Below are 27,150 nucleotides of genomic sequence, written 5' to 3' on the forward strand. Positions count from 1 at the left end.
ATCTATCGGGCAGGTGAACCACAACATTAGCCAGCATGGCTGCAGTGGCGGCGGCTGGAGACGATGGAGATCAGGCGGATGTGTTTATTCCGGGGGGTCGGAGTCAAGCAGACGAACTGGAATACGTAGGACTCGAATCCATTGACAGGGCTTGTCTTGAGATATATCCTGACCAACCTAATCCTCTTCAAGCTACAGCAGTTGTCAAACTATGGTAAAATGTCAACCTGTCACTTTTCACACCTGCCCCACAACGTAACTTATCCAATTATTTGTCACCTTTATGATCAGGTTACGGTACTTGTCATTCGCTCTTTCTTTATGATTAACAGAGTTTTCTTTGTAAATGACCGATTCCGTTGACACTAAACGCTAAATACTGAATTATGCAGGTGAATGATTGAAAAAAACACCTGAGTAGGCTAACAACACTCAGATTGGGATTTGAACCAATTATATTGTAGGTAGAGAGGCCCGGACCCTTTTGACAGTGTGTCATCCTGTGTCTGTTATATTGTAGGTAGAGAGGCCCAGACCCTTTTGACAGCATATCATCCTATGTCTGTTATATTGTAGGTAGAGAGGCCCGGGCCCTTTTGACAGTGTGTCATCCTGTGTCTGTTATATTGTACGTAGAGAGGCCCAGACCCTTTTGACAGTATGTCATCCTCTGTGTCTGTTATATTGTAGGTAGAGAGGCCCGAACCCTTTTGAAAGTTTGTCATCCTGTGTCTGTTATACTGTAGGTAGAGAGGCCCGGACCCTTTTGACAGTATGTCCTCCTATGTCTGTTATATTGTAGGTAGAGAGGCCCTGACCCTTTTGACAGTATATCATCCTATGTCTGTTATATTGTAGGTAGAGAGGCCCGGGCCCTTTTGACAGTATGTCATCCTGTGTCTGCTATATTGTAGGTAAAGAGGCCCGGACCCTATTGACAGTATGCCATCCTGTGTCTGTTATATTGTAGGTAGAGAGGCCCAGACCCTTTTGACAGTATATCATCCTGTGTCTGTTATATTGTAGGTAGAGAGGCCGGACCCTTTTGACAGTATTCATTCTGTATCTGTTATATTGTAGGGAGAGCGGCCCAGACCCTTTTGACAGCATGTCATTCTGTGTCTGTTATATTGTAGGTAGAGAGGCCCAGACCCTTTTGACAGTATATCATCCTATGCCTGTTATATTGTAGGTAGAGAGGCCCGGATCCTTTTGACAGTATGCCATCCTGTGTCTGTTATATTGTAGGTAGAGCGGCCCAGACCCTTTTGACAGTATTTCATCCTGTGTCTGTTATATTGTAGGTAGAGAGGCCTGGACCCTTTTGACAGTATGTCATCCTGTGTCTGCTATATTGTAGGTAAAGAGGCCCGGACCCTTTTGGCAGTATGCCATCCTGTGTCTGTTATATTGTAGGTAGAGAGGCCGGACCCTTTTGACAGTATGTCATCCTGTGTCTGCTATATTGTAGGTAAAGAGGCCCGGACCCTTTTGACAGTATGCCATGCTGTGTCTGTTATATTGTAGGTAGAGAGGCCCGGGCCCTTTTGACAGTGTGTCATCCTGTGTCTGTTATACTGTAGGTAGAGAGGCCCGGACCCTTTTGACAGTGGGTCATCCTGTGTCTGTTATATTGTAGGTAAAGAGGCCCGGACCCTTTTGGCAGTATGCCATCCTGTGTCTGTTATATTGTAGGTAAAGAGGCCGGACCCTTTTGACAGTATTTCATTCTGTATCTGTTTTATTGTAGGGAGAGCGGCCCAGACCCTTTTGACAGTATGTCATCCTGTGTCTGTTATATTGTAGGTAAAGAGGCCCGGACCCTTTTGACAGTATGCCATCCTGTGTCTGTTATATTGTAGGTAGAGAGGCCGGACCCTTTTGACAGTATGTCATCCTGTGTCTGTTATATTGTAGGTAGAGAGGCCCGGACCCTTTTGACAGTGTGTCATCCTGTGTCTGTTATATTGTAGGTAGAGAGGCCTGGACCCTCTTTGACAGTATGTCATCCTCTGTGTCTGTTATATTGTAGGTAGAGAGGCCTGGACCCTTTTGACAGCATGTCATTCTGTGTGTCTGTTATATTGTAGGTTGGGAGGCCCGGACCCCCTTGACTACATATCAATGTACTCTAACCCAGGTGACCCTGACCGCGCCATTCTCCCTCACTGGCACTACGTTAGCTACGGCTTCAGCGATCTCCATGGAGACAGCCGGGTCCATCCGTATGTTCTGTCTTTTCATCTTTTATTTATAATTAACGCTGAATCAATTCTCATAATTTTATAACTAGTTTTAAACTAAAGGCATTTAAGATTTTTTTGATTTTTTTTATAGGATATTTATTCAAAAGGTTTACCATCTCCAATGAATCTTTGTTTTTCATTTTTTTAAACGCCAAATACTACAATAGCAAGGAAGTCACCATTTAATGAAATTATAGTTCATAATACACAAACATGCATGTTATTAACATGGACATAAAATTACAAAACACAAAGAAAAGCAGAGTTAATGTACGTGTGATTTGAGAATTGTTTAAATATTTTGTTTACAGAATCTCTGGACCGGGTCAACCAAGTGGATTTGGTTTTGAACTGACGTTTCGACTGAAGAAGGAAGACGATCAAAGTGTTCCCCCAATGTGGCCTTCAAACCTGATGAACAAACTAGCTACTTATGTTTTTCAGACAGGTATGTAATAAGGTCAAGATTTCTACCAGTGAAAGTATTTAAAAAGAAAACATGTTAAAATTTTCAGAAATACTAAAAGCAAAATGTCATTTATTTCTCGAAATTTGACCTTCAGTGTTTCTTTCTGCAGGAAATGTTTTACAGGTGGGTGACCACATTCCCTGGCACTGTCCATTAGATGGCGGTAGCAACTCCCTAATACAGCATATGCTAATTACATCTGACCCACAAATCCCTGACCTGGACACTCCCTACGGGTTCCTTCAATTCCGGCAGGTGAGAAGGGCTCTGTATCGATGAATAAATAATTGTCTCCGTTTGTAAATAACTTTTCCTTAATGATAGTAGTTGCGAGTCTTTTACCGGACTCCATCACACTGTCTAGAACCAGTCTTGAACTTCATCGTTTTAAAATCATATATAATGGGTCTATGAAATTTGGAATTGTGATCGATAGACAGACAGAAATGTTCATTGACCAGCTGGCTTGAAATAAAATGGTGACCTTATTCAATGAGGAAAAATAAGCATATCTATTTAATGTTTTTTTAATGAGTGTACATTATGGCCTCATGAATGATTATTTTCTATCAAAAGCATTTACCTGCATTTACATAAAGGAAGCATTTCAGGAGTTTTTGTTGGTAAAAAGCATCTATAAGTTAGTTTCACAAATTTGTCTATTAGTTTACATTTCCTCCACAAAAACAATATATTAATTTTGCTGAATGTCATGCCGAATTTCAGTTATTTATTAAGTTGTAAGTTTATGATAGGGCTTCTATTTATTTGATCTCTTCTAATTAGGACACTGGACTGTCTTATTCATTCTATTTAATTATATACATTTCTTGCCCCATGCATGTTGCCATGGGAATTTGATTTATTATACTGTAATATGTAAAAATATTACATCATACCAAAAATGAATAACTTAACTACTGGAGAGAAACTGTTTTGTAGATTGTTGGTGTGAAGGACGATGAGCTGAAAGCAGCTCAGAAGTGGAAAGGTGCAGGTGTACTGGAACTCATGTGTACTGTCAAAGAGTACGTACCAGTCAAAGCTAATTTCCTTCATTTTGAAATTGTGGACAAAACTTTGGCTTAATTTTTTCCAGTTTCAAAAATCTGTACGCCTTAAATTTGAGTAGTGTCCTTGAATGAGTTCTATGTTGTTTGTTTAATTGTGGGAATTTACAACCCAGCATTATTTATTTTTCTTCATACATGTATTTAGAGAAGGTCTATAGAAGAATGGTTTTATTTCTACATCATTCCAAATTGTTTTCCTCGCAATGTAGCAGAACTAGACTGCAACCAGATATCTCAATTGGTAGAGCATCCGTCTACAGCTTGGAGGGTTCGAACCATGGTCTGGCTATGTATTTTTCTGTTCCTGTTACATTTGGTGCCATGACCAACCATTGTTTCAAGTACTGGGAGAATGCTTGACGATACCCGAACCTGGGTTGTAAATAGTGTTGTAAAAAGGAGGGAGGAATGTAGTTGAACTTGACTGGGTCAATCGTTGGCGACCAGGTAGCTCAATAGGTAGGGCGTCTGTCAAGTGTTCGGAGAGCCCTGGGTTTCAAACCTGGTCTGGTTGTGCATTTTTTCACACTTAAACAAGAACAAGCACTAAACTCCCCACACCTCTTAGCAAACAACCTTGCCTAGTACAATGTCTGCAGCTGAAGATTATCTCCCCTGTTTAGACCTGTAATGACGTCATACAATTTCCCTATTTCAGTTAAATTGAATTCGGTTGCAATGATAAGATCATTCTACAGATCAGGCATTATGTTGTAATATGAGTTTAAATATAATGTCACAGTTTTGACTACAGGTTCTCTATATATTTTCATTGAGGTGTCATCTTGGCTTAAATGTCTGAGTTAAGAGGATTTGAGGTTACTTCAGGTAACTCTATAAATGAAATATAACTTTGTTTAATCATATATTAAGCCCAAGCTCTTAACCCTTTCACCCCTACGTAACTTTAGTCAACTCTACCATTCATTGATCTGGATGAGTCCATTATGGTTCAAAGATCATAATTGCACTCCCTTCATCATGCACTGTAATTAAATAAATGATTGGCATTTCAAACATGAATTTCTAGGTTCTTATAAGTTCCTGTTACTTTTCTAAACTGTTTAGTGACTCTCTTTCTTTTCCTTTACATGACACTTTTAATTTTAACTTTATGGCAGGATTGGTCCTCATTTCATCACGGACATGTCTAGAACACGGTCAATCTTTGAGATGGACTCTAACCTGCTACACCGAGTAACCGCGGGTATAGAACAGGACGGATCAAATCTGGGTCATGTGACAGCAGTGTGTTCCTGGTCGGAAATTTCAGCAGGGTAAGTGGTGGCACTGTATAATATCACTCTGACAATCACTTACCGTATACAGGAACTTTTAAAGGAAATGTTTTAGGTAAGAAGATGGAGTAAATAAGAAATGGCTAATATAAAAGTGGTTATCTTCTTACATAATCTTTTAATACGCCCGTCAAATTTGAAGGAAGTATTATGGTATGGGGTTGTCTGTCCAGCGTAAACTTTTGTTTGTCCGGCAATCTCCTCCTACATTTTTTGACGGATTTCTTTGAAACTTAGTATGATTCATTTTTCAACGGATCTCTTTGAAACTTGGTATACATTATAATCATGATATGAAGTTGTGTCTCCCTTAAAAGAATTTTGATTCGACGATTTTTGCAAAAGTTGTTGCCCTTTGTTCATTTCAGTTTTTGATTTTTTGTCCGGAGATTTTCTTCTACATTTTTTATAGCATGTCAGCTAACCACTCTTAGAATGATGCAGATCTTATTTCAATGTAAGAAAGTATGTAACACTATATGGCATTCGACGGGCGTATATTGTTCTGCCCCGCGGTACTCTAGTTTAGCTGCATTCAATATGAAGACACAATTCCCCTGGAGGTTTGATATACAGTTGCTGCTATTCTTACATTGCCCCATGGCAGAGACGGAAATAATTAAGTGAAAAGGAATTTCATGCACAATCTGGAAACCTGCTTCTGATTTTTCTAAAAACAAAATCTGATCTGCTGAAAAAGCTGTTTTTACACAGAAGAATTATGGAGGAATTTTCTTGTATATCACTATTAAATCTTGCAACAGCCAGAAGATTCCTACTTGGCTTTATTGGTATCATCAGTACACACCAGCTTTTTGTTTTTTATCAGGACAGTGTTTGAGAGGGGGACAGACATGGTGACACAGACACCGTCAGTAGACGGAATGGACACCGGCGACGACACCGTCACGCTCTGCCCGCCTGAGACTCTTGAGGCTGTACATCTCAAATTTGATGCTGAGGCAGCAGAACTCTTGCCATTAATTGTCAAGTAAGTGTATATATTTTTTATCTCACAAGAGTTCAAGTGAATCCGATTAATGAAAGTTCAGCTTGAATCAAGGACAGTCGAATCTTTCATTTAGTTTTGAGAAGTGTTAATACAGTGTGTATATTTTTTTCAAGAGTTACAGTTGTTCAGGTTAATAAACCAATATTTACAAGTCTTTGACAAACTCTTGACAGAATGAAAAACTAAGATGTCTCCCTCATCCATATATGCTAATGTACGAACATCTGGCCAGATTGATCGCAAGGAAATGATTCCAGTACATTATGCTTTCATTTGTCAAGTCCTGCGGGTGATTTTATATCATTATTATATATTACCGATATATATATATATTATTATGTTATATTATACTATTTCATATTATATTATATCACTTCAGAGCCAGATTACAAAAGGGCCGATTCTTTGTGTTTCACAATGCAGAAAACTATGCAATACATCTGATACCGCCATCTTGCCAGGAGGAGAACCAGTTTGTTAGCCAAGGAGAGCCTCTCAAAGCACAGGGTACATTCCTACAGGTATGTCTGTGAACTGACAGCCCACTATAGAGAAGTGCCGCTCTGGTAAACCTACCCATAGCCAATAAGAACAGAAATAAACACAGAACGGAAAGAAAGACACCCAAGCAAAACAGAAACGAACACAGCAAAATAAAGAACAGATGTTAACACAGCCAATCAGAAAATAGAATGGCTGAAAACATAGTCAATCAGAATGGAAGCAAACACACAGCCAATCAGAACAAAATGTCAACACAGATCCAATCAAGTGTGAAATAAACAGTCACAACATAAGTTAACACTGCCAATTGGAACAGAAGTATTAAAATACTTGTATACACACATACATCTCCAGCACACACACAGGCAAACACATAGGGAGCTATTAGCCAGGTGGCATAGGACTAGTAGTTAGCGCCTGATAAGGCAGCTCCTGAGAATTCCTCAATATTGTATTGATTAATATATATGCTAATTGTATTGACTGTATAAAATTATATATCTATGTACTGTAAAGCGCTTTAGAGTGGCTTATGTTAGCTAGATAGGGCGCTATATCAAATGTTGTATTTTTTATTTTTTTATTTATTGTAACCAATGTTAAATTTTTGAATGGATGCATGTTATACTGTTATTTGCACCTCTTTTGCAAAAGAGTTCCACTGACCACAGGAAGAAATCTTTTTTTTTATAAAAAATAAATATAAGTGGTTATTAATTGAACTTTATCAATCAGTTTATGAAAAGTACACGAGCCTGCATTTACATTGTCTCCCGTTTTCTGGTTGTATTTTGTTACAGATCTATTGTTCCGAGGCCCTCATAGACAAAATGTCACAGGAGTTTGAAATGTTACAGGATAATTCTGAGGTAAGTGACTGAGGTATGCTGCACTGCCAACTATTTGTTTCTGTTTTGTTGACAGTTTTGTTGACAGTTTTCCTCCCTAAAAATAGCTATATGCTCTTGTGAAGAATGCAGCGGGGATCATTATGGGCTTTTCTGTATGTCTAGGTTCAACTTTGTAAGGGGGCCACAGTGACTGTTAGTGGTTAAGGCATCTAACTGTCTACAATGGTTTAAAGCCTACATGGGGTAGTTGTCGGGTACTGGCCACATGTCAGCGGTACTCTAGTTTTCTTCCAAAACCAAAACCTGGCTCGTCCTTAAATGACCATAGCTGCTAATAGGATGTAAAACAAACCGATCAAATTTCTTAAACCGTACCAAGATCCATCATTTTTCAAAATTAAAATGTCTTTAACTCATTTACCCCTGAAGTCACATTTGAACCCTTCCACTTCAACGGTTTGAATAGTTTATTATGAAACTTCAGGGGTGAATGAGTTAAAAATTTGTATAGATAATTACACATTTTGTCGACTGTACCATTTTCATTGTCATCTTCATCAGACCAATGATCCGTCATAAGTAATCATACATTTTGATTGTCAGATCAATTCTACTAGTAGGTTTTACATCAAAACTGGTGACTTTGTGTTCAATGATGTGTGCCCATTACAACTTCAATTTCTTAAAATTTGATTTTGATTATGAAATTATGTTCAATTTCAGGAGAACCAAGAATATCCCATTGAGTTCCGGTTTTCCGACCCTACAATTGTGATAACAGTATCACCACGAGGACAGCTCTGTTGTGACCTATAATGAAAACATGTTGTATACCTTAAGCTGGTAGGAACTGGGTTATGGCAATAATGTTATCTAACCCTAATTTCTCTCTTGATCGTGAGAGAGGGAAAAAAGCCGAGCCAAATATTAAGTTCTGACTTGAGCTTTATAAAACTTTTTTTTTTCTTTAGAAATGTTTAAGTATCATTGACTTCAGCTTTTTAAGAAATTTTTGTCACCTTTATAAAATAAATGTTTAATTGGAATTATATTCAGAGTACAAACTTAAAATTTTCAGTTTCTTGATTTATGTACTTTATATGCAGATTTGAATATTTTCTAAGGTGTACAGAAGACATTTACAATTTTTGTCACCTTTATAAAATAAAAGTTTAATTAGAATCAAATTCAGAGTACAAACTTAAAATTTTCAGTTTCTTGATTTATGTACTTTATATGCAGATTTAAAAAAAAATTAAGGTGTACAGAAGATATTTACAGATTATGTAAAAAATAAAAATAAAGTAATATTAATGAAAATTGAGGAAAATGAGAAAAGATGATTTTAAGAAAACCTAAGTCTGAAATAAGGGCCAGTACATTGTATTGTTAAAAAGCTACATAAAAGGAGGTGGAATCTGAATCTTAGATTTATTTATGTATTACCCGATTACTGTAACAACGGAACAGATTTGTTGTGACATGAAGTAACTATTAAGTGATCTGTGGAATTAGTGGCTATTTGTTGTATTTGTTGATTAAAGTGGCCAATACAAAATGTTGTCTTATTGACAAGTGTATTGTGATCTTCACAATGTTACACCGAATCTGATTAGTTGTTTGACTAGACCATATTCATCACTTAACTCATACTGGAACACACCTACAATGTTTGGTACCTACTTCATACTGTTCAACATTTGTTATATGTTATGCACACCTGTTAGCCACTTACTCGTTTAAATGAACCGACTTCCATGTTTGTACGACCCAACCCTGTTAATTGTATAACCCTAACCTGTTAATTGTATGACCCAACCCTGTTAATTGTATGGCCCAACCCTGTTAATTGTATGGCCCAACCCTGTTAATTGTATGACCCTACCCTGTTAATTGTATGGCCCAACCCTGTTAATTGTATGGCCCTTCCCTGTTAATTGTATGGCCCAACCCTGTTAATTGTATGGCCCAACCCTGTTAATTGAATGACCCTACCCTGTTAATTGTATGGCCAACCCTGTTAATTGTACGGCCCAACCCTGTTAATTGTACGGCCCAACCCTGTTAATTGTACAGCCCAACCCTGTTAATTGTACGGCCCAACCCTGTGGTAGGTACATACAACCCTGTTCCCTACATTGTTGCATTTCAGACACAAACTTTGTTTCTATGACACAACCATACGTTTTGTACGGCCATACCTTTCTGTTTGAGCAAACTTTGATATTTCCATGTACTGACCCTGGTTTTTGACTCTACCTTGTTATCCAAATCAGTTATAATGTGTTTATGACCCGGGCTTTGTTTTCGGCTCAGCATTAGCTGTTCCGAGGCTACAACCCAACCTTGTTATTCCTGTGACCGTGCGGCCTTGTTTGTTTGGCTCATACTTGATTTTTACCCAATATTCATTCCAGTTTTGTGGAATTCCATTGCATACCCTAGTGTTACAAGTCTGTGTACTGAAGTTGTTACATTGAGACTGTTATGTTATGTAGTTTTAGTCTAAACATTTGTAGCAATATATATCCTGTGTTCTGTCCCTGGCTATGTTTTTCGCTGTTTTTCTTTTCTTTTAATTACTTCAATGTAGCAACAGATTCTTTAAATTTCTTTCTCCATCAAATACAAAGTCAATTTGTAGAAATATTACTAACCTTTGTTTATTAATCTAATCAATTTCAAAACTCTGGTGTCTTCAAAAATTTTGGAATCATTTCGTGAAATTGAATTTTTGTGACGTATCTTGTGGCATTTGGTCCATCATAATCCCAATATTATGCAAATGAATTGTAAAGTCATGAATCCAATCCAGTTGTAGGGAGAGTGGTTTTATGAAAGGAGTTCATGATCTTCTACAAATAAGCTAGACCATGGTGATCACCTTAACAGCTGATCATTTTCATTAGAAATCAAAATTATCCGTAAAATACACCCCTCCTTGACAAGTCCATCATCACACAATATTGTAATCCAATAGCTCGGTAACAATTTATCCAAGACACCTATTATTAGACTAACCTCATGACAAATGAAGAAGAGGCCCCAAATACTTCTACAGTTTAAGACAGTACTTACGCTGATTACAATGTTTCCAATAAATATAAGGCGGCTTATTTTCCAGATACGACCTCGATACTTATCTGAAAAACATGTATAACAAAATGGAGGGCTTACATGCTTTGATTTTATGTAGTTACTTGCAATAATCTGTCTCCTCATTTCCTGTTATTGGTTTTTCGTATTGAAACTAAGTTGCGATCGAGTCCATGTTGGTGCTATTGTAGTTTACAGTGAAACATTGATGTTTATTTGTTCAGTTACCGCAAACTTAATATTCATATCCCGTAATCTTTTCTAACAATTTTTCAGATAGCCCAAACCCCTGTGTACCATATTCCCTGTAATTAGCTTAATTATCACCATGACATGACGTAAATCGCTTCTTTCAAGCGTTGTACAAGGTACTGTAAATGATTGGTCTTGGATAAGAAGGGGGTTTACATAATTCAATGTCTCTCGAAAAAGGAGGAGGGGTGCTAATTTACAGCAAATACATCAGTCATTTGTAAAAATAATGTTACAAAACAAAACACGATTTCAGGATCCCTGACAAATAATTTGGATAAAAAACATACTTAACTCATTCACCCCTGGAGACACATTTGAACTCTACCAATTCAAAGGTTGGAATAGTCCATTATGAAATTTCAGGGGTGAATGGGTTAATGATGTACTTTATTTTCAAACAAAACGTTTGAACTGTATCATAAATATCAGATTGATAGCAGTGTTTGAGCCAGTGTTGACAGAACCGTTGTTGAAATGTTGACTTATATTAAGTGTTCATGGATTGTTCATTTGAGTATTCCGTCTTAGCGTATTGCAGAGTTATCTGCTCTTGAGAGCAGGTATTGATTGTTACGTCATTTGTTTTTGAGAGTAACGTCATCAATTTTTGAGAAAACGACGTAATTTTCTCACACAAACCAATGACGTAACAATCAATACATGCTCACAAGAGAAGATAACTCTGCAATACGCAAAGACGGAATTATCATACTATTATGTTATTTTGTTTTAGTTTATTGTTTGTTAAAAGATTGTTGACGCGTTCAACCAAACACAGTACTGCTTTTGTTATATTACGTTTATATAATGTGGCTAACTCATGATGCTTTTCATAAGAATTTGCTTTTATATGTTAAACCAAAAATTATGCATTTCTTTCTTTAGCTAATTACCTGTTTTATAGGTGTCATTTTCGTGTCATTATACTAAATGTGTAAATATCCTGGTTAACATTTTGCTCCTAACTATATGAAATGTTTGAGGGCTGAAAAACGTCAGAAAATATGTATTGTGTTTATGTCATGTTTCTCTAATATCATGTTTTTCTCTGACAAATGGGAAGTGATATTAATTAAGCGAAATCTACTGTATTATGACTATTTTTTTCTTCTTATTTGTGAGGGGTAGATTATATCAGTTTTGTCATTTTGAACAGTCAAATAATCTCACACATACTTTAAATTTTCAACAATGCATTTTTCTCACCATTGTTCTAGATAAATATATTTGTTTTTTTTAATCTTTTAAGTCAAACAATAAAGAATGTTTATAATCTAGCATTAAATAATAACCAAAAAAAAAAGAGAATTTCTTTTTACTTTTTTTCATTAACAGTTAATTATTGCATTTATTGTGTAGAATATATATCAAGTTTGGAGATTTATGTGTATATTTAATTTGAATGTGACGTTAAATAATGGATTTCAAACAAACTAACAAACAAATCCAATGGAGAAAAGAAAACATTTACATGTAGACAAATTATTTTACCAACAATGTGAGAGAATTAAACCATACAACATATTATTATTTTAGAACTAAATTTAAAGGCCCAACACATGTTGACCTCTTTTTCCCCCAGAGGCTGGGATTAAAAATGTGCCTATCAGCAGATAAGGGTCCATGAGACCCAAGCTGAGTAAAACATGCATACCAAGGTAACTTTTTGAGGATTCTACCATTTTATTTGTGCAAAACGTTAATTGTTATCTGCATAGCATATAGTCTTATTGACAGTGTTTACCTTTCTGTTTTAATGATAAAGAATATACATATATATATATATATCAAATGAAAACTTTCAATTAGACTTGTTAAGTATATCTTCTACATGTACGTATGTTGTGTTAATGATTTCCCAAAAGAGTTTCAAAACAAGTGACCTGTGAAATATCATTTAAGAAGGGTAATTAAGATTATAAATTTAGCTTACTTATTGTTGACAGTTTGACACTCTGTTCAAGGAACACAAATTTTACTCAATTAGAGTTAAAATAATGTTGTTATTTCACTATTGATTAGCTGCGTATTTTTGTTTACAAATGTGATCAGTTATGATGCATGTGTTATGTCTGAACGGAATTGTGTGCGAGTGTTTTGTTATGATCTATACTTACGCCAGTTTGAAAGAACTTGATACAAATGTTCATGGTTCTGATGCTTCGATTGTGTAGGGGCTGTACAACATTCATGTTGAAAGTAATAAATGTTATTTTTCTGAATTTTTATTCATATTTATTTGTCGCATAGAAAGACTTGTCATATTGAACACTATCACTTTTCTGTTTGAAATTTTGATGTACCAGTGTACACCAGTGTATAGCCAGTTAATGCCTGCTACAGAATGGGCGAGGGTCTTAATGTTCCAACTGCCATCACATGATTATAATTCCAAACAAGTTCAAATGATTTCAAACTAAAATAACCAGTTTATCCAAAATATGTTATTACCCAATACAATTGATCGGTGATCCAGGGAGTGATGAAATTCACAAATTTGATAAAGCACCAAAGGACCTTTCCACCCATGAGGAGTACTTCATTGTAGTATAACTGTGTCTGAAGAAGTAGATTGCCAAGATTTTAACCAACTTGATCACTTTTGACCCCATCCTTAGGCCCCTGGTGGATGAAATAAATATGATCAATTCAACAAGAGGCCCAGAGGGCCTGTATCGCTCACCTGAATATGTTTAAAATAATTGGTAAGAAGTAAAGATATAGCACTCCATGGTAGGTGCTGTAAGTACATATGAAATTTCAGAAAGATCCATCCAGTACTTGAGATATAGTGAGAACAAACTTCAAACAGAACCCCTCTATTTCCCCTATTCGGCCCCGCCCCGCCCCGCCACACCCACCGTTTATACAAAATTAAGTCCCTTTGGCCTAAGGATGCTAAAGACCAAATTTATTCAAAATCTACTTGGCCGTTCAGGACTAGTAGGGTTTTAAAGGAAAAGTTGACGATGGACGACGGACGCTGCGATATGTTTTATGGTATTGTTTTGCCTTTGGCCAAAGATCCTTCCTGAAAATATTTCATCAAAATAACTTGTGCAGATCATGAGTAATCCATACAGCTATTGGACAACGACAGACAAAAGGCGATTGGAATAGGAAACATGTAACTTTGTCTCAAGTGACCTAAAACTTTATAAGCTGTTTGAAATGCTTTATTTTACATGCATGTACAGATTCAAAAAAACTGATTACATCACAGAAATTCATAAATGTAATATGGTTGTTTAAAACAATAACTGAAAACTCCCAAAGTAGTTCAGAAATTGTTTATTCTGGTTATCACACTGCTGTATTTTGTGGTGAATCTGAACAAAATACAATAGAGTCATTGCCATGTTCTGGGTCCTCATCATGTTTGTTTTCAATATCTAGGTCATACTCCAGAAGCTCCTCAGTGAAAGGGCTGTTTACGTGTTGTTCAGTTGTTGCCGATGGGTTGGTGTCGTTAGACAATTCATTTTCATTAACAGCGTTCTTTGTGGAATGGTTCGACTTAATCACAGCTGTGAATTCCTTCAGCATAACCATGGCCAGATCATGTATGCCGAATGGCACAGCATCCTGGCATTGTTGCTGCCGTATGATAGATATGCTCTTGTTTAGAGTGGCGTTGATCATCGTCATGAGAACCCACATGACAAAAAACACGAAAGTGACGTAATAAAACTGTGCAAACACAGGCGTAACTTCTATCAAATTTGTAATGCTATTCCGGCCAATCAAAGCGTTAGTTATTGTTGTCATCGAAATAAGGATGTTTCTATACGTAGACAAAACACGCCCAAAGAGAAGGTAACCGACCGATACATACGCGAAAAATACAATTCCGAACATGACGGCACAGGCGAACAGATCCTTGGAGCAGTGATTCAGTACTGCAGCAAGTTGTGTTATCCTGTTACTGTAGTTCAGGATCTGCATCATACGAACTGTACACAGGAAAACCATGACGGATATAAAAGCTGCAAGAATTTCGTCCCACACAGCAATGTGACTGAAGTTTACAAACTTGTACTTATTTTTCGTGAAAGCATCCAGTGTCAGACTTGTAAAGATCCATCGTGCACAGTACATTGCAATGGCAACGACCGTCAACCCCAGACAGATCCAATTCAGAATCTGCCAACGATCTTCAAATACTTTAAGCTTCTGTTTCATGAGAGATCGAACCATTTTGACAAAGCAGATGACTATGCTGATCACAAAGAGAATCTCGCACAGGAAGATGAATGTTCCCAAACTGCCGTGGTGCTGATAAGCCCTGAAGATTTGGACGAAGTTATACTGGCTGGTACCGCCGGTGTCTGGGAACTCGACTAGGAGTGACAAATAGGCAAACAGGTTGATGTTGCTATTATAGAGAGTGAATTCCACCATCACTCCACGTGTCCTGCGATCAAGCCAAAAATTGGTTTTCAGTTCTTGCAAGGTCTGAAATGAAACATCATAATTGACACCCATGTCGGCCACATAGCCCCCTCCACCATAGAGGCTATAGTCACCCAGCAGGGGAACACCCCACAGGTCAGTAGCAGAGGTGAACTTCCAAGCTGAGCTGCTAAGTCGCAGGATTTCGTTAGTGGGGCATGGTCCGTCTGTCCATCCAATACAGTAGTCCTGGTCGTCCTCATCTGCAATCTCGTAGCCTTTATAACACGTTTGGTAACCCATCAGCGGGAAAGGACAGCGACCTGAAAATTAAACAAGAGGCCCAGGGGCCTTAATAGCTCACCTGGTATTTTAGTTTTCAATTTAAAACCTGCTGAGTACCATTCAGGTTTATCAAAGGAGTACAAGGGGGGCACATCTTCCATTTATAAATATTCAATTCCCTTTTCCCAAAGATTCTCTAGAACAAGTTTGGTTAGGTTAAAATCCCTTCAACGGTACAGAAGGAGAAGGATCTTTGATGTTTTCCTCTATTTCCCCTAATGGGCCCCACCCATCTGCCCCAAAGAACGGGGCCCACACACCTCAGTTTAAACAAAATTGATTCTTTTTCCCTAATCATGCTTCAGATTGCATTTGGTTTAAATCCCTTCACTTGTATAGTAGGAGAAAAAAAATCCTCTATTTCCCCTATTTGGCCCCGCCCCCAGAAGGGCCACCCCCTCCGTTTATACAAACTTGAGGCTCCTTTGTCCAAAGATACTCTAGAACAAATTTGGTCAAAATCCCTTCATTTGTACAAAAGGAGACGAATTTGAGGTTTTCCTCTATTTCCCCTAATGGGCCCCACCCATCTGCCCCAAAGAACGGGGCCCACACGCCTCAGTTTAAACAAAATTGATTCTTTTGTCCCTAATCATGCTTCAGATTGCATTTGGTTTAAATCCCTTCACTTGAATAGTAGGAGAGAAAAAAATCCTCTATTTCCCCTATTTGGCCCCACCCCCAGAAGGGCCACACCCTCCGTTTATACAAACTTGAGTCTCCTTTGTCCAAAGATGCTCTCGGACAAATTGGGTCAAAATCCTTCTATTGGTTGAGAAGAAGAAGATTTTTCAAGATTTACCTATTTGGCCCCGCCCCTCTGCCCCCAGGGGGACCATACCCTCTGTTTATACAAAACTGAGAACCCTTTGGCCAATGATGCTCCAGACCATATTTGGTCATTATTGGTTGTTAATGGTAAGATGTGTTTACGGTTCGTATCCTTGGCAACTAGTTACATGAATACTGTATCCACAGTTAATAGGGACACACAAGAGGCAAGGTGGCATATGAAGACAGTGCCCCAAGATTGGGACATCGAAACTACAGCTAAGGTTATGGGAAAACAACATTAACTAATTTTTGAGAATTTGAATTAACTGAACAACAATTTGTTGTTTAGAATGTCTTTAAATTTATGCACAATCAATTTATATGAAATTTTTGACAAAATCTCCACAAACAGAAAATATTTGTTTGTGTGAAATGAAGGCATGTTTTACTTACCACAAGTCATGAGTTAAAATGTACAGTTTTAAATATTGGCAGATTATAATGATAAATAATGAATAATTTTCTTTTTCTATTTAATAAAATGTGTTTTTGATCCAAATAAGTTTGAATGAGTCCTGATGACATACCAGCATTAACACGGAGTTGTCTGAGTCGTAGAGGGCCAATTCTGTAGTTCTGGTTGTCACGGAGATTACTCTTCTCGCTAAGCGTGAGCTTAGTACCACTGTAGGATAAAGTTGGGAACACGAAAGGCAGAAGTGTGTCTTCCATCCATGTATAAAAATCTTCTGTTTTAACAATCTGAAAATTGGAACTTTATTATAAATATCAATTTCAAAAAAGACAAAAAAATGGAGGTCTAAAAAAGTACTAAGCATAATCTGGTAATCTATTTTGTGTTTTCATTTCATATTGGGCCTAAACTTTCACAGTTTTATATCATTCCTGTTATTTAACTTAATTGCTACATTAAAAATTAAAAAAAAAAAAAAATCTCAAATTAATGGTAAATAGACTTGCCTCAATATTAGGTGCTGGTAGTATTGGTTGTGAATTTAGTGAAGAGTAACCCTAATGTGAAAATTTACTCTCGCAAATTATAACAGTGACCAGTAATCGTATTTCTTTGAATACAAGGTTTCATACATTGCTGAACCGTAGCGTATCCGAGGATGAATTGCTCTTGGGACTTTTGAGCAGATGGTTCTCAAGGTGGGACCTGAACTGGTAGGACCGACTGTCGCGGTTGCTGTAGCTGATCAGGTAGAGGACGGAGATGAACAGTACGTAGCAGAACAGTTCCAGGAACACCATCTTGGCCTTCAGCTCCTTCTGTCGCTGTTCCTTCATTTTCTCCACACACTCCCGCCCGAGCTGTGATGTTGGATATTCCACTTTCACACTGCCTGTTGATGAAAGATTATCACAATTTTAAAACAAGATTCCAGGTATATACTTCATGTAGCTATACCACAAACAGAACATAATATTTGGGTCAAAATTTCAACAACTTTCTAAGTTTCATTATCTTTGCTACTCCAGAGTTCATGCTCACCTGCACTTCCTGCAGAGAGGGCAAGACAGCGTAACCCCTGAATAGCAAGGATGGAGTTTGATTCAAGACCTTGCAAGGCCCAGCAGTCCTGATACTTAATAACATGAGTGAAAGCCTCAATAACCAGCTTTTTCCTTTCCGAGGCCAGATTGATGAGACAGCTGGATAACTAGGACAATTTTGTGTATTAGACTAATTTTGTCCTCTAAAGTACTGAATCTGCATATGTGGTATAAACGATAAAACCTATGTCTTCAAAGCAAATCACATGGAGATGAAACAAAAACAATGACATTGAGCAACCTTCAACAACCTAGAGTTCCAAACGATCAACATACAGCTTTCTGAAAATTCAAGTGGCAATACTCTCGGTGCCCTTTTTGGAAAGAGTGCCGAAAGAATTAACAGCGGGACACAGTTGAAGACTGATAAGACATGTTTTATCCATGAAATTTTCAAGTAATGCATCTTAAGTGCTAAACATTTCAAGATGACTGTACAAATAGTGATGTACATACAGTGAAAACTACCAAAACCAAACAACAACATGACTGATTAATGTTAGGAATAGGCAAGGGAAACTTCAGGTACACTAGTTGTCCAACAAAATTGAAGCAATTCTGTGAGCCTGATCATGATCGAAGATCTGATTTAGGTGTGCATGGTTTATATATTATTCAGTGTTCAATTATAAAAGGTTACATGTGTGAACATAGTTGGACCTACTTGTATTATCCTTGGGAACTGCGGCACGCTTTTTGGCTTCCTCCAAAACGTTCTGGATGTCTAGCTCCGCTTTGCTGTTCACAGATTGTTTTCGGAAGAAATAGGATATGAGGAAAGCAACGGTAATAACCTGCAAGGAAACAAAAATTTGATAATAAACTTTATTTTTCTAAAAAAAATATTAAACCATCACGGGTAACAGAAATAAACCACACAAGAAGGATAATTGACCTATGACATCACTTTGCTATGATAAAATGTTTTGCTTAAATTTAAAGGAATGTATAATTTTATCTCCAACACCTTTAACCTACATCAATGAACACTTAAGGTCAACTCTTAACACTATTTCAACAATTTTATAACACCCTGTTTGGCATTTAGTATATAATTGTTGTTTACCTTGATGGGATCAGTGATTAAGATGGATTCTACAAACGACAATAGGAAACACAGCAGCCATTCCTCCGACTTGGTTTTCCCCCATTCCATACTGTACAACATTACAAAGAAACCAGACATCAGCACCGAGCAGACGGCCAAACCCCAGGCCACATACACACACCAGTAAGGCAGCATGAAGACCTTCTCATCGCCGATGCTTTTACGTCGAGAATATTCGTCAACTTGAGCGATGTCAGGTAAGTTCGCAAACTTCGTAATAGTTTTTTTGTCCATTTCTTCAATAATTGATTTTTTCTTCGATTTCTGAAACAATATCGATATCAGAAATACAGGTATAGCACTGATGACTATGCTCATAAAAGAAATGTACAGACTTGTCAACGAAAATTTTAACGGTCCGAAGGCGACTTGATTCTGCCCGCTGTCAGTTTTGTAGAACATTGCGCTGGCAATCATAGCCAAGAAAAGCAAGGCTAAGCAGCAGGAGAGACGCTGTACTCGGGTGAAGTTGCTGTCCTCTGGACGGATGAAGATAGAGAGCCACAGGTGACCATCAGTTGTGGAATGTCTAGAGTTGTCCCTGTGGAACAGAAAGTCACCAACTTAATGACTATCATGTCATGCATGAGTACACCATACTAGTGTCATATGCTAATATATTACCTCATGTTAACAGGAAATTTCCCTTTAGCTCATTTGGCAGAGCCGCACACTGGTAAGCTCATGGTCACCAGTTTGATTCCATGTGGAAGCACACTACTTTCTTCCTGTTACAGATCAATTGTTCAGAGAAATCTAACATAAATACTGAGAAAATCTAACAGGCTCAGTTTTTGATTTCTTCTCTAATCAATCATTCTGAAGCTTGAACATACCTAAAGTGATACCCGAATGAGTCGAGGTCTTCTTTGTCAGATACTGGCAGTGCACACTGTGTCGATCCATCCTCTTCATCTAGAGACAGCCATCGGTTACAAACAAAAGTAAACCTGAAACATAGACAATTACATGTATTCTACAATACTGGACAATGATATATACATAGCAAGAGGCCCATAAAACCTGTATCACTTGCTCGATTTCTTATTTGAACTATACAGTCAGCCCCAAGGGAAACTACACACTTGCTGTACGTAACAGTTGATTTCCAGGTCCTGAGGACCATTGAGGATGCTTCATAGTTGATTTGGTTGAAATCTGTTTTTGCTTTGTATCTGTACATGTGAGTATATGGCTATAGGTAGGTATCTCAAATATTTCCATCTTATGACCCTAGGCCTAAGTCCTCGGGGGTAGGGCCAGACCCCTGAGTCAATCCTTATAACATGATTGTGTTACATGCCAGCAAGCGGTTATATGGTTGAATAGAAGGAATCTCAACTGTGTCCAAGTTCTGACCTAAGATCTATGTCCTGAGGACCCTGATGACAATCATGATAACATGAGTGTATTTGCCTCTCATGCCGAGCGATCGTGTATGGACATGGATTGGGGAACCAAACCATTTCCATGTGATGAATCAAAAACCAAGTCCCCAGGGAATGACAAAGCCTATGTAGGCCAATCTTGAGGCATAATGAAGTCCTACCTTGATGCCTAACCAATTAAAATTGAAATTATTTGATTTTGTTGAGCTTTATAGCTCATCTGTGTATAAATCACACACCTTACATAGACACCATCTGCAGGACACTGTTTAGTGTGGGGGTCTTAACCATTTCCATGGTATGACTCTTCGGTTCCCAGGGACTGTATCAATAATCTTCCCGCACTATTTTCAAAGTTTCGATTTAAATTGATAGCCTTGAACTTTCCAAATTTCGAAGGAGCATATAAAAAGAGCATGTGTATTCATGAAAAATATCAAATACGAACAGGCAGTGCAGTGATAGTTAGTACAACTCTAGTACAATACACAAGAATGAAAAAGGCATGTGTCAGAAAAATATACCAGTTAAAATACCTTTCCATTGACTGCAGATCCATGATCTCGACTTTGCTGAGGAGCCAGGAGGCAGCATTGCCTTTTCCACTATTATCATGCCAGATGTCCAGACAAATGAGGCTGCCCAGTCGTTTCGGCATACACATGACAAACTTCCGCACACTTCCAGTACCAAATCCCTGAAACCATTTTTTTATTTTCTTCTCAACTTTCTTTACTTAAGAACAATTATGAAACAAATTCAAGCAACTTAAATTGATCACTCTTGCTGGCCTGAATGGAAGAGCGCAGGGGGTCTCAATGTGGGGAAGAGCGCAGGGGGTCTCAATGTGGGGAAGAGCGCAGGGGGTCTCAATAAGGGAGGACACAAAAAAAAAACCATTAGTAATTTATAAGAAATGCAATTAGATGGAGAATCGCCATGTCCTTGGTCCTTGTCTTGGCCAAAGATTTGTTTGTTTGTTTGTGTTTTATTTCCTATTAACAGCTAATTATAAGGATGTGCCAGGTTTTGGTGGTAGAGGAAAACCAGAGAACCCAGAGAAACACCACCAAGCTGCAGCCAGTACCTGGCAAATGAATAAACAGCACTCTTTCCAAGGGTGTGGTAAAGGTCAGTACCATATCCTGTATGGGAAAAACACTCACATTGTTGGTGCCGTCTTCCAGTGCACGGATGCCAGAACTCCGACGATTACTGGTGACAGCCATATAAACACGTGACGAAGTCCCGGCGTTCCGCGCCAGTCCGGTGTGAACAGTGACAAGGTAAATGTAATCATCGTCAATCTGGTTATCTGACATATATGATAACGCCCACTGAAACAGAGTTCACATGAGAGAAAGTTTGCAAGTGATACCAATTTGAAACATAAATTCTTCTACCTTAATAACTCAGGTGATTCCTTTCCTAAACATAGAAATAAAAACATGCTAACAACATACACCATCACATTATAGACTAAAACAACTCCAAAGTGCTTGAAAAAGAGGACAACTGAAAAGTGAAGAAAATCAAAGAACCTATCGTGGTAAGGAGGGATGGGGGAATTGATGAACAGAGAGGAGGGGGCCATCACTGATTTATCTTTATGACCCCATTTTAACATCCACCGAGGGGTGAAATGGGTAATCATATTACCCGTCCCTCTGGTTACCTGCAGTATTAGAGTGCTATTTGGACGAAATATCTTGATATTTTCTGACAGCTGACTTTACTGTCTCAGCACATTGTTGCTTAGTGAGCTGTTTTCAGCAGTTTAAAGTCAAGACACAGGTCATTTTCACTCTTTGCTTGAGAAAGAAAATAGACGTATTTGAAAGGTCACAAAATAAGTTTTCAATTACTGCTTGTGTTCAAAATTAAACTTAGCATTTATTATTCAGACCAAACTGGTGAATTTCATTCCTATTATTCATTTTAGAAATTACATGTATATTTATTTTATCTCAGTAATCCTGGTTAATATATAAATGATATTTAATCGTTACCTATTGAATACCAAATATATTTCCATAAGTAAATCAGATATTTTTCACAAGGGTGAACTTAAGCACTAGTGAAAAATATTGGTATATGCTACCATACTCTAAACCTTTGGTGCCATGTTCTTTAAATGAAGTCATGCTTGACTACAGGACTGGGTGGCATCTCTAATTGGCAAGACAATGATGTAGATGTTAAAACAGGATGTTATCAGGACATACGTTTTCAACATCCAATGATGGGTTACCGTACTGGTAACAAAAGTCGTAACCAGGATTACCAATCATTTGAGAAAACAAAATACTGATTGTTGACTGATTGTTGACTGAATAAAATCTATCATTATCTTGACCAATCAAAAATATCATAACACCTGTCACTGTATGGACCAATAGGATTCTATGTTATACCATTTCATGGTCACGTCGATCCCGTCGCCATGCCCAGACTGCCACCGCCACATATAAAATGATGACCCCAACCACTGTGCCAAGAACGGCACCATTACTGACGATATCAAACTTTCCAAACACAGAATCAAAGTCGATCGAGTTTGGCGGGACATAAAATGATGTAGCGAAGTGCTGTCCGGGCGGGTCCTCACAGATACACACAGTCTCCAGGGCTGTCGACTCAGCCGACATCTGTAAAGAAAAACAGGTGCTTACAACTGTGATTCCCCAGATCATGAGTGAACTACATGTTTGTAAGTTGCTCATACCCCACACATGTACATAGAATCTTTTAATTAACCTGAAGAAAGCATGACGTCAGCTCATTATATAAACAAAGCATGACCTAAGTAAGTTATCATTTCAACCACAGCATGACACTCTTTAGCTTGTCCTTCCAAATGTGTCAAACCCTCATCTAATCTTTTTACCAACAGGATGACAATCATCAGCTGATCATTCCAACCACAGCATGACATAAATTTTATCACTTCACCACAGCATGACATAAATTTATCACGCCAGTCACAGCATGACATAAATTTATCACTCCAGTCACAGCACATCATGAATTTTAACAACATGAAGTCAAATCATCTTTCCTTCTAACCACAGAATGTTGTTTGCTTATTATTCTGACCACAACATGACCTCAGTTTTTCATCCCAACAACAGTATGACACTGACGTGTCATTTTCACTATAGAACCATATTGGCCTATCACATATATCCACTAGAATCCTAAATGTTAACCGACTCACCTGACATGATGTTTTGTCCCACTTAGCCTCTGCAGTGTTCCACACCCGACACCCGGCCGTCCACACCACCATGTCGTATGTCAACACACGCGTCGCTGGAATTGTGCTGTTGGATGATGCAGTGGTGTTATCAATGCTGCGACGTTTCCTTGATACACTGTCATCAGGAACTACAAAAATATGAAAAATAAAACCTCACATAAATTGACAGTCAACAAATCAAATAGGTAAAAAAATCCAAATCCAGAGTATTTTACATTGAAAATTAAACCACACAAAAACATCCTAATTTACAGTATACAAGTATATGATACAGAGATACATGTTCTAATGAGTGCATTCCTTAAATTAGAGTTACAATATACGTCCTTGCTTAAACCAATATCTAGCTGTTCAAGCAATTATACATAAAAAGTTAATTGCAACCAAAGTAAGTTATGTGTTCATTTGTAGACTTGTACATTGAGAAAGCATCCTACCAATTATTTACAGCAATCTTCATGCTTGCAGTAATTAAAAATTTCAACTGGTTCGTATTTTGAAGGTGAAATACGGACATGATCACAAGATGAATCTAATTTTGACCTTGACCTTGTAACACTACAGACCTACGTACCCGAGTCCACAGTGACCGTGAAGTACACTGTTGTCTGCTGCTGAAATAAGCCTCCGGGAACAACAACCACGAAAAAATTGTCATTCAAGTCACTGTCCGGCACTTCATACCGCCAGTCATACGCAGAGCGTGTAGCACCACTTCCGCCTTTCAAATATACAACAAACTTCATACCGTGTGTAACACCCTCCAACCTTAACGCCATGTCGTCTGCTGGAAACTGCCAGAAGAATTTGTAGCTGAAAAATTGGGATGAAGCTTCGTTTGTGTCTGCTGGGAAAGCTAGATAAACAGATTTTGGATTGTTGTCCCCGATGTTTGGAAATCTGACCTTGACCGATACGTTGACCTCTTCCTCCGCATTATCCTTGATTGATACTGACAGTACATTCGAGGTAATATACTGCGCCTCAGGATCCCAAGTGAATGGATTCTTGTCAAATACGGTGATCTACATCAAAATAGAGAATAGGTATTTATGGGCATAGTGTAAGAAACCCCGATTTAAGATTTACATATAAACTATGTAAAATTAATCCTGTTTACCAGGAAAGTTTCACCCAGCTAAATATTCGCCCTTGCACTAAAAGTCAATGTTCGCCCAGTGTAAATTTTGCCCTTCACACGAAATTTCTATATATTGAATGTTGTGTAATAGCAGTTGTGCTCTTAAAATAAGTTCACCCTCATTGGGGAGGGCGAATAAAAAAGAGAAAGTTAAACTGTTTCATTTTCACCCTGGAATTTTCAATTTTAATAGCGAGTCAAACTGTCTATGTAGATCTCTCTATTACGATCAGTAAGTAAAACCTCAAACAGAATGTTTAATTTCAACTGTTGGAAGACATATGGACTAAACTTCTATGGGCAAAAACAAATGATGTTTTCCCTTGTATCATTCGGGCCGATTTTACCCGCGACATACCTGAATGTCCTTGGTGTCCACACTCTGGTCCTGAGATTGTGAGAACTCCATGGTGATATTGTTTCTCTCTATAGGATTCGCCATCAATTCCGGTAACGTCATGGCACTCATGCTGGTACTTAACCCAGGTCTGTTGATCAACACCGGAAGCTGTTTCATATGAACCATCCCTTTTAACACCTTTCCCAGTGATGACAACGAATCAATGATATCCGGTACAAATTTTTGGGCCTAGGAAAGGGATAAAAATGAATCTTGCATAATTTTTGCAAATCCATGAAAGTTTTGAAGTAAAAAACTTTTTTCTTTTTTTTAATAATTGCTAATATTACACGAGGATCTTCAACTCATGATAAACATTTGTACAAGTTTTAGCTACAAATAAATAAGAAACTTGTGATTTTTCTTTAACTGTATACAGTGTATATAACCACATTTTTTAATTAAAATGCAAAGAATAAGAAAACGCTTGATAACAGGAAGAAAATGTTCAGATTAAGGAAGAATTATCATACATAAATTGAACTTTTTAAGCTCAGAATTTTAAATGGTAGATGAATTCTATTTGTCATGGTATTTTATCTATTAACATTAAAGAATTTGACCTAGATTAAAGAATTTGACCTAGATTGATCTCTCATTTTCTATTGTGATATGCATGGACCTTTACTCCAAGTGCATTGAGCATACACATTTTGCAATATCAGTGGTCAAAATGTACCCATACCAAACTTGGACCAACCGTCTGCAAACAATATAAACTTCCTCCATAGTTCCTAAATAAAAAAAAGTCTTGATCCATTTTTCAAAAACCAATGCAAGTGACTAAATATTTAAGCACAATCTAGCTACCTGATGTACAAAACTTATGAGACTTAACGCCGAGTCAAAGTTTCACCCTTTGTCTGAAAATCTATATTTCCCCAGTGTTAACCCTTTCACCCCTATGTAACTTTAATAAACTCTACCATGCATTGATCTGGATGGGTCCATTATGGTCCACAGTGGTGGAAGGGTAAATGCCGCCATTCACATTCAGTTACTCTATATATAAATCATATTGTTGACTATAATGTTCGTTAAAATGATAATTTTGCCCTCATTTCAGAGGGTGAAAATGGCGAAAATTAAACTGCAGTGAAAAAATTCTCGGTATACAGAAGCAAGGCAATGCTGAGTTTTATGCGCAATTGAATATGTACAGCAACCTTTTCATCAGTTTCATTTTTCTTGAGTGCCTGTGACTTGGAGATTTGAGACGCCAGGAAAGCCCGTTCCATTGTAGACATGTCCCCTGGTTCAGTGTCCTGGTTAGAGTCAATGAAGTCGTTGTTGGCAACTATAGTCTGTTGAATGTCATACAAGTCTGTACTGATCGGGTTGTTAGGGGTCCTAGTCGTGATGATGCTGTTCAAAGCGTTGTCTGCTACACGCAAAATTGCTAAACACCAATCAGACGAATGAGGATTAATTTTATACAATTTTAACAAATATTTTAATGCAGTCGATCTTCCTGATATTTGATTGCCATGCCACTAAAAATGTCATAGAGTCATGTTAATTTTTTCTAAGTATAATAATGGATAATTCAAATGTGTTTCATTTATTAACAAAAGACAGAAAAAAACAGCTACATTAAAAGATCCCTGTCCCACTACACTATGGTTGATCGTGTATACAGTAACCTCCCCTTAAATTCTGTTTAGATATAATTGTAGTACAAGTGCATCGCGGTGAATCGTGACACCCTTCGGGACACTCAAGCGGTTAGAGCGCAAGTATAACAATCCGTAGTCATGGTCGAAACCTGGTTTAGCCCCACTAAACTTTTACTCTCAAAACACTATGTTTATTACAGTTTGTTAATCTAATCTTTATTGTTTTTCACGAAAGTCCTGCAATGTATAATTTTTATTTTCAGAAATGATTTATCAAAGCTATAGTCATGCCGGCTAAAACGGTTTCTAAGACTTAATTATTTTCTTATTCTACTTTAAATAAAC

The 27,150-nt window shown here is 37.6% G+C and overlaps 2 protein-coding genes across 2 annotated transcripts in view; one reads left to right on the plus strand and one right to left on the minus strand.

The window, feature by feature from the left end:
• The first annotated feature begins 12 nt into the window (after window positions 1-12).
• Window positions 13-11,395, plus strand: LOC110448553 (suppressor of fused homolog). The gene is made up of 10 exons (XM_021494844.1): window positions 13-214; window positions 2,091-2,225; window positions 2,558-2,694; window positions 2,825-2,970; window positions 3,658-3,743; window positions 4,910-5,065; window positions 5,916-6,077; window positions 6,478-6,619; window positions 7,403-7,471; window positions 8,177-11,395. The coding sequence occupies exons 1-10, from the start codon at window positions 36-38 to the stop codon at window positions 8,267-8,269; spliced, it is 1,305 nt and encodes a 434-aa protein (XP_021350519.1). The 5' UTR covers window positions 13-35; the 3' UTR covers window positions 8,270-11,395.
• A 2,576-nt stretch (window positions 11,396-13,971) lies between these two features.
• LOC110448622 overlaps window positions 13,972-27,150 on the minus strand; it is a 45,941-nt gene continuing 32,762 nt past the window's right edge. The window contains exons 14-26 of the mRNA XM_021494980.1: window positions 26,356-26,588; window positions 25,148-25,378; window positions 24,223-24,673; window positions 23,607-23,776; window positions 22,804-23,037; window positions 21,556-21,726; window positions 20,926-21,086; window positions 19,838-19,951; window positions 18,960-19,542; window positions 18,558-18,687; window positions 17,423-17,682; window positions 16,903-17,077; window positions 13,972-15,519 (exon numbers count right to left, since the gene is read on the minus strand). Of these exons, the coding sequence (XP_021350655.1) occupies window positions 14,108-15,519; window positions 16,903-17,077; window positions 17,423-17,682; window positions 18,558-18,687; window positions 18,960-19,542; window positions 19,838-19,951; window positions 20,926-21,086; window positions 21,556-21,726; window positions 22,804-23,037; window positions 23,607-23,776; window positions 24,223-24,673; window positions 25,148-25,378; window positions 26,356-26,588 (4,325 nt within the window). The 3' untranslated portion in view covers window positions 13,972-14,107. The remainder of the gene's footprint in view (window positions 15,520-16,902; window positions 17,078-17,422; window positions 17,683-18,557; window positions 18,688-18,959; window positions 19,543-19,837; window positions 19,952-20,925; window positions 21,087-21,555; window positions 21,727-22,803; window positions 23,038-23,606; window positions 23,777-24,222; window positions 24,674-25,147; window positions 25,379-26,355; window positions 26,589-27,150) is intronic.

This window comes from Mizuhopecten yessoensis, unplaced genomic scaffold (genome assembly GCF_002113885.1).
Source record: "Mizuhopecten yessoensis strain PY_sf001 unplaced genomic scaffold, ASM211388v2 scaffold4121, whole genome shotgun sequence".
NCBI lineage: Eukaryota > Metazoa > Mollusca > Bivalvia > Pectinida > Pectinidae > Mizuhopecten > Mizuhopecten yessoensis.

Bases quoted from the DNA above. Each gene is read 5' to 3' on its own strand.
- LOC110448553 (XM_021494844.1), top strand. From the start codon at position 36: ATGGCTGCAGTGGCGGCGGCTGGAGACGATGGAGATCAGGCGGATGTG. The intron at 5,066-5,915 runs GTAAGTGGTGGC...GTTTTTTATCAG, and splicing joins TGGTCGGAAATTTCAGCAGG to GACAGTGTTTGAGAGGGGGA. The intron at 7,472-8,176 runs GTAAGTGACTGA...GTTCAATTTCAG, and splicing joins TGTTACAGGATAATTCTGAG to GAGAACCAAGAATATCCCAT.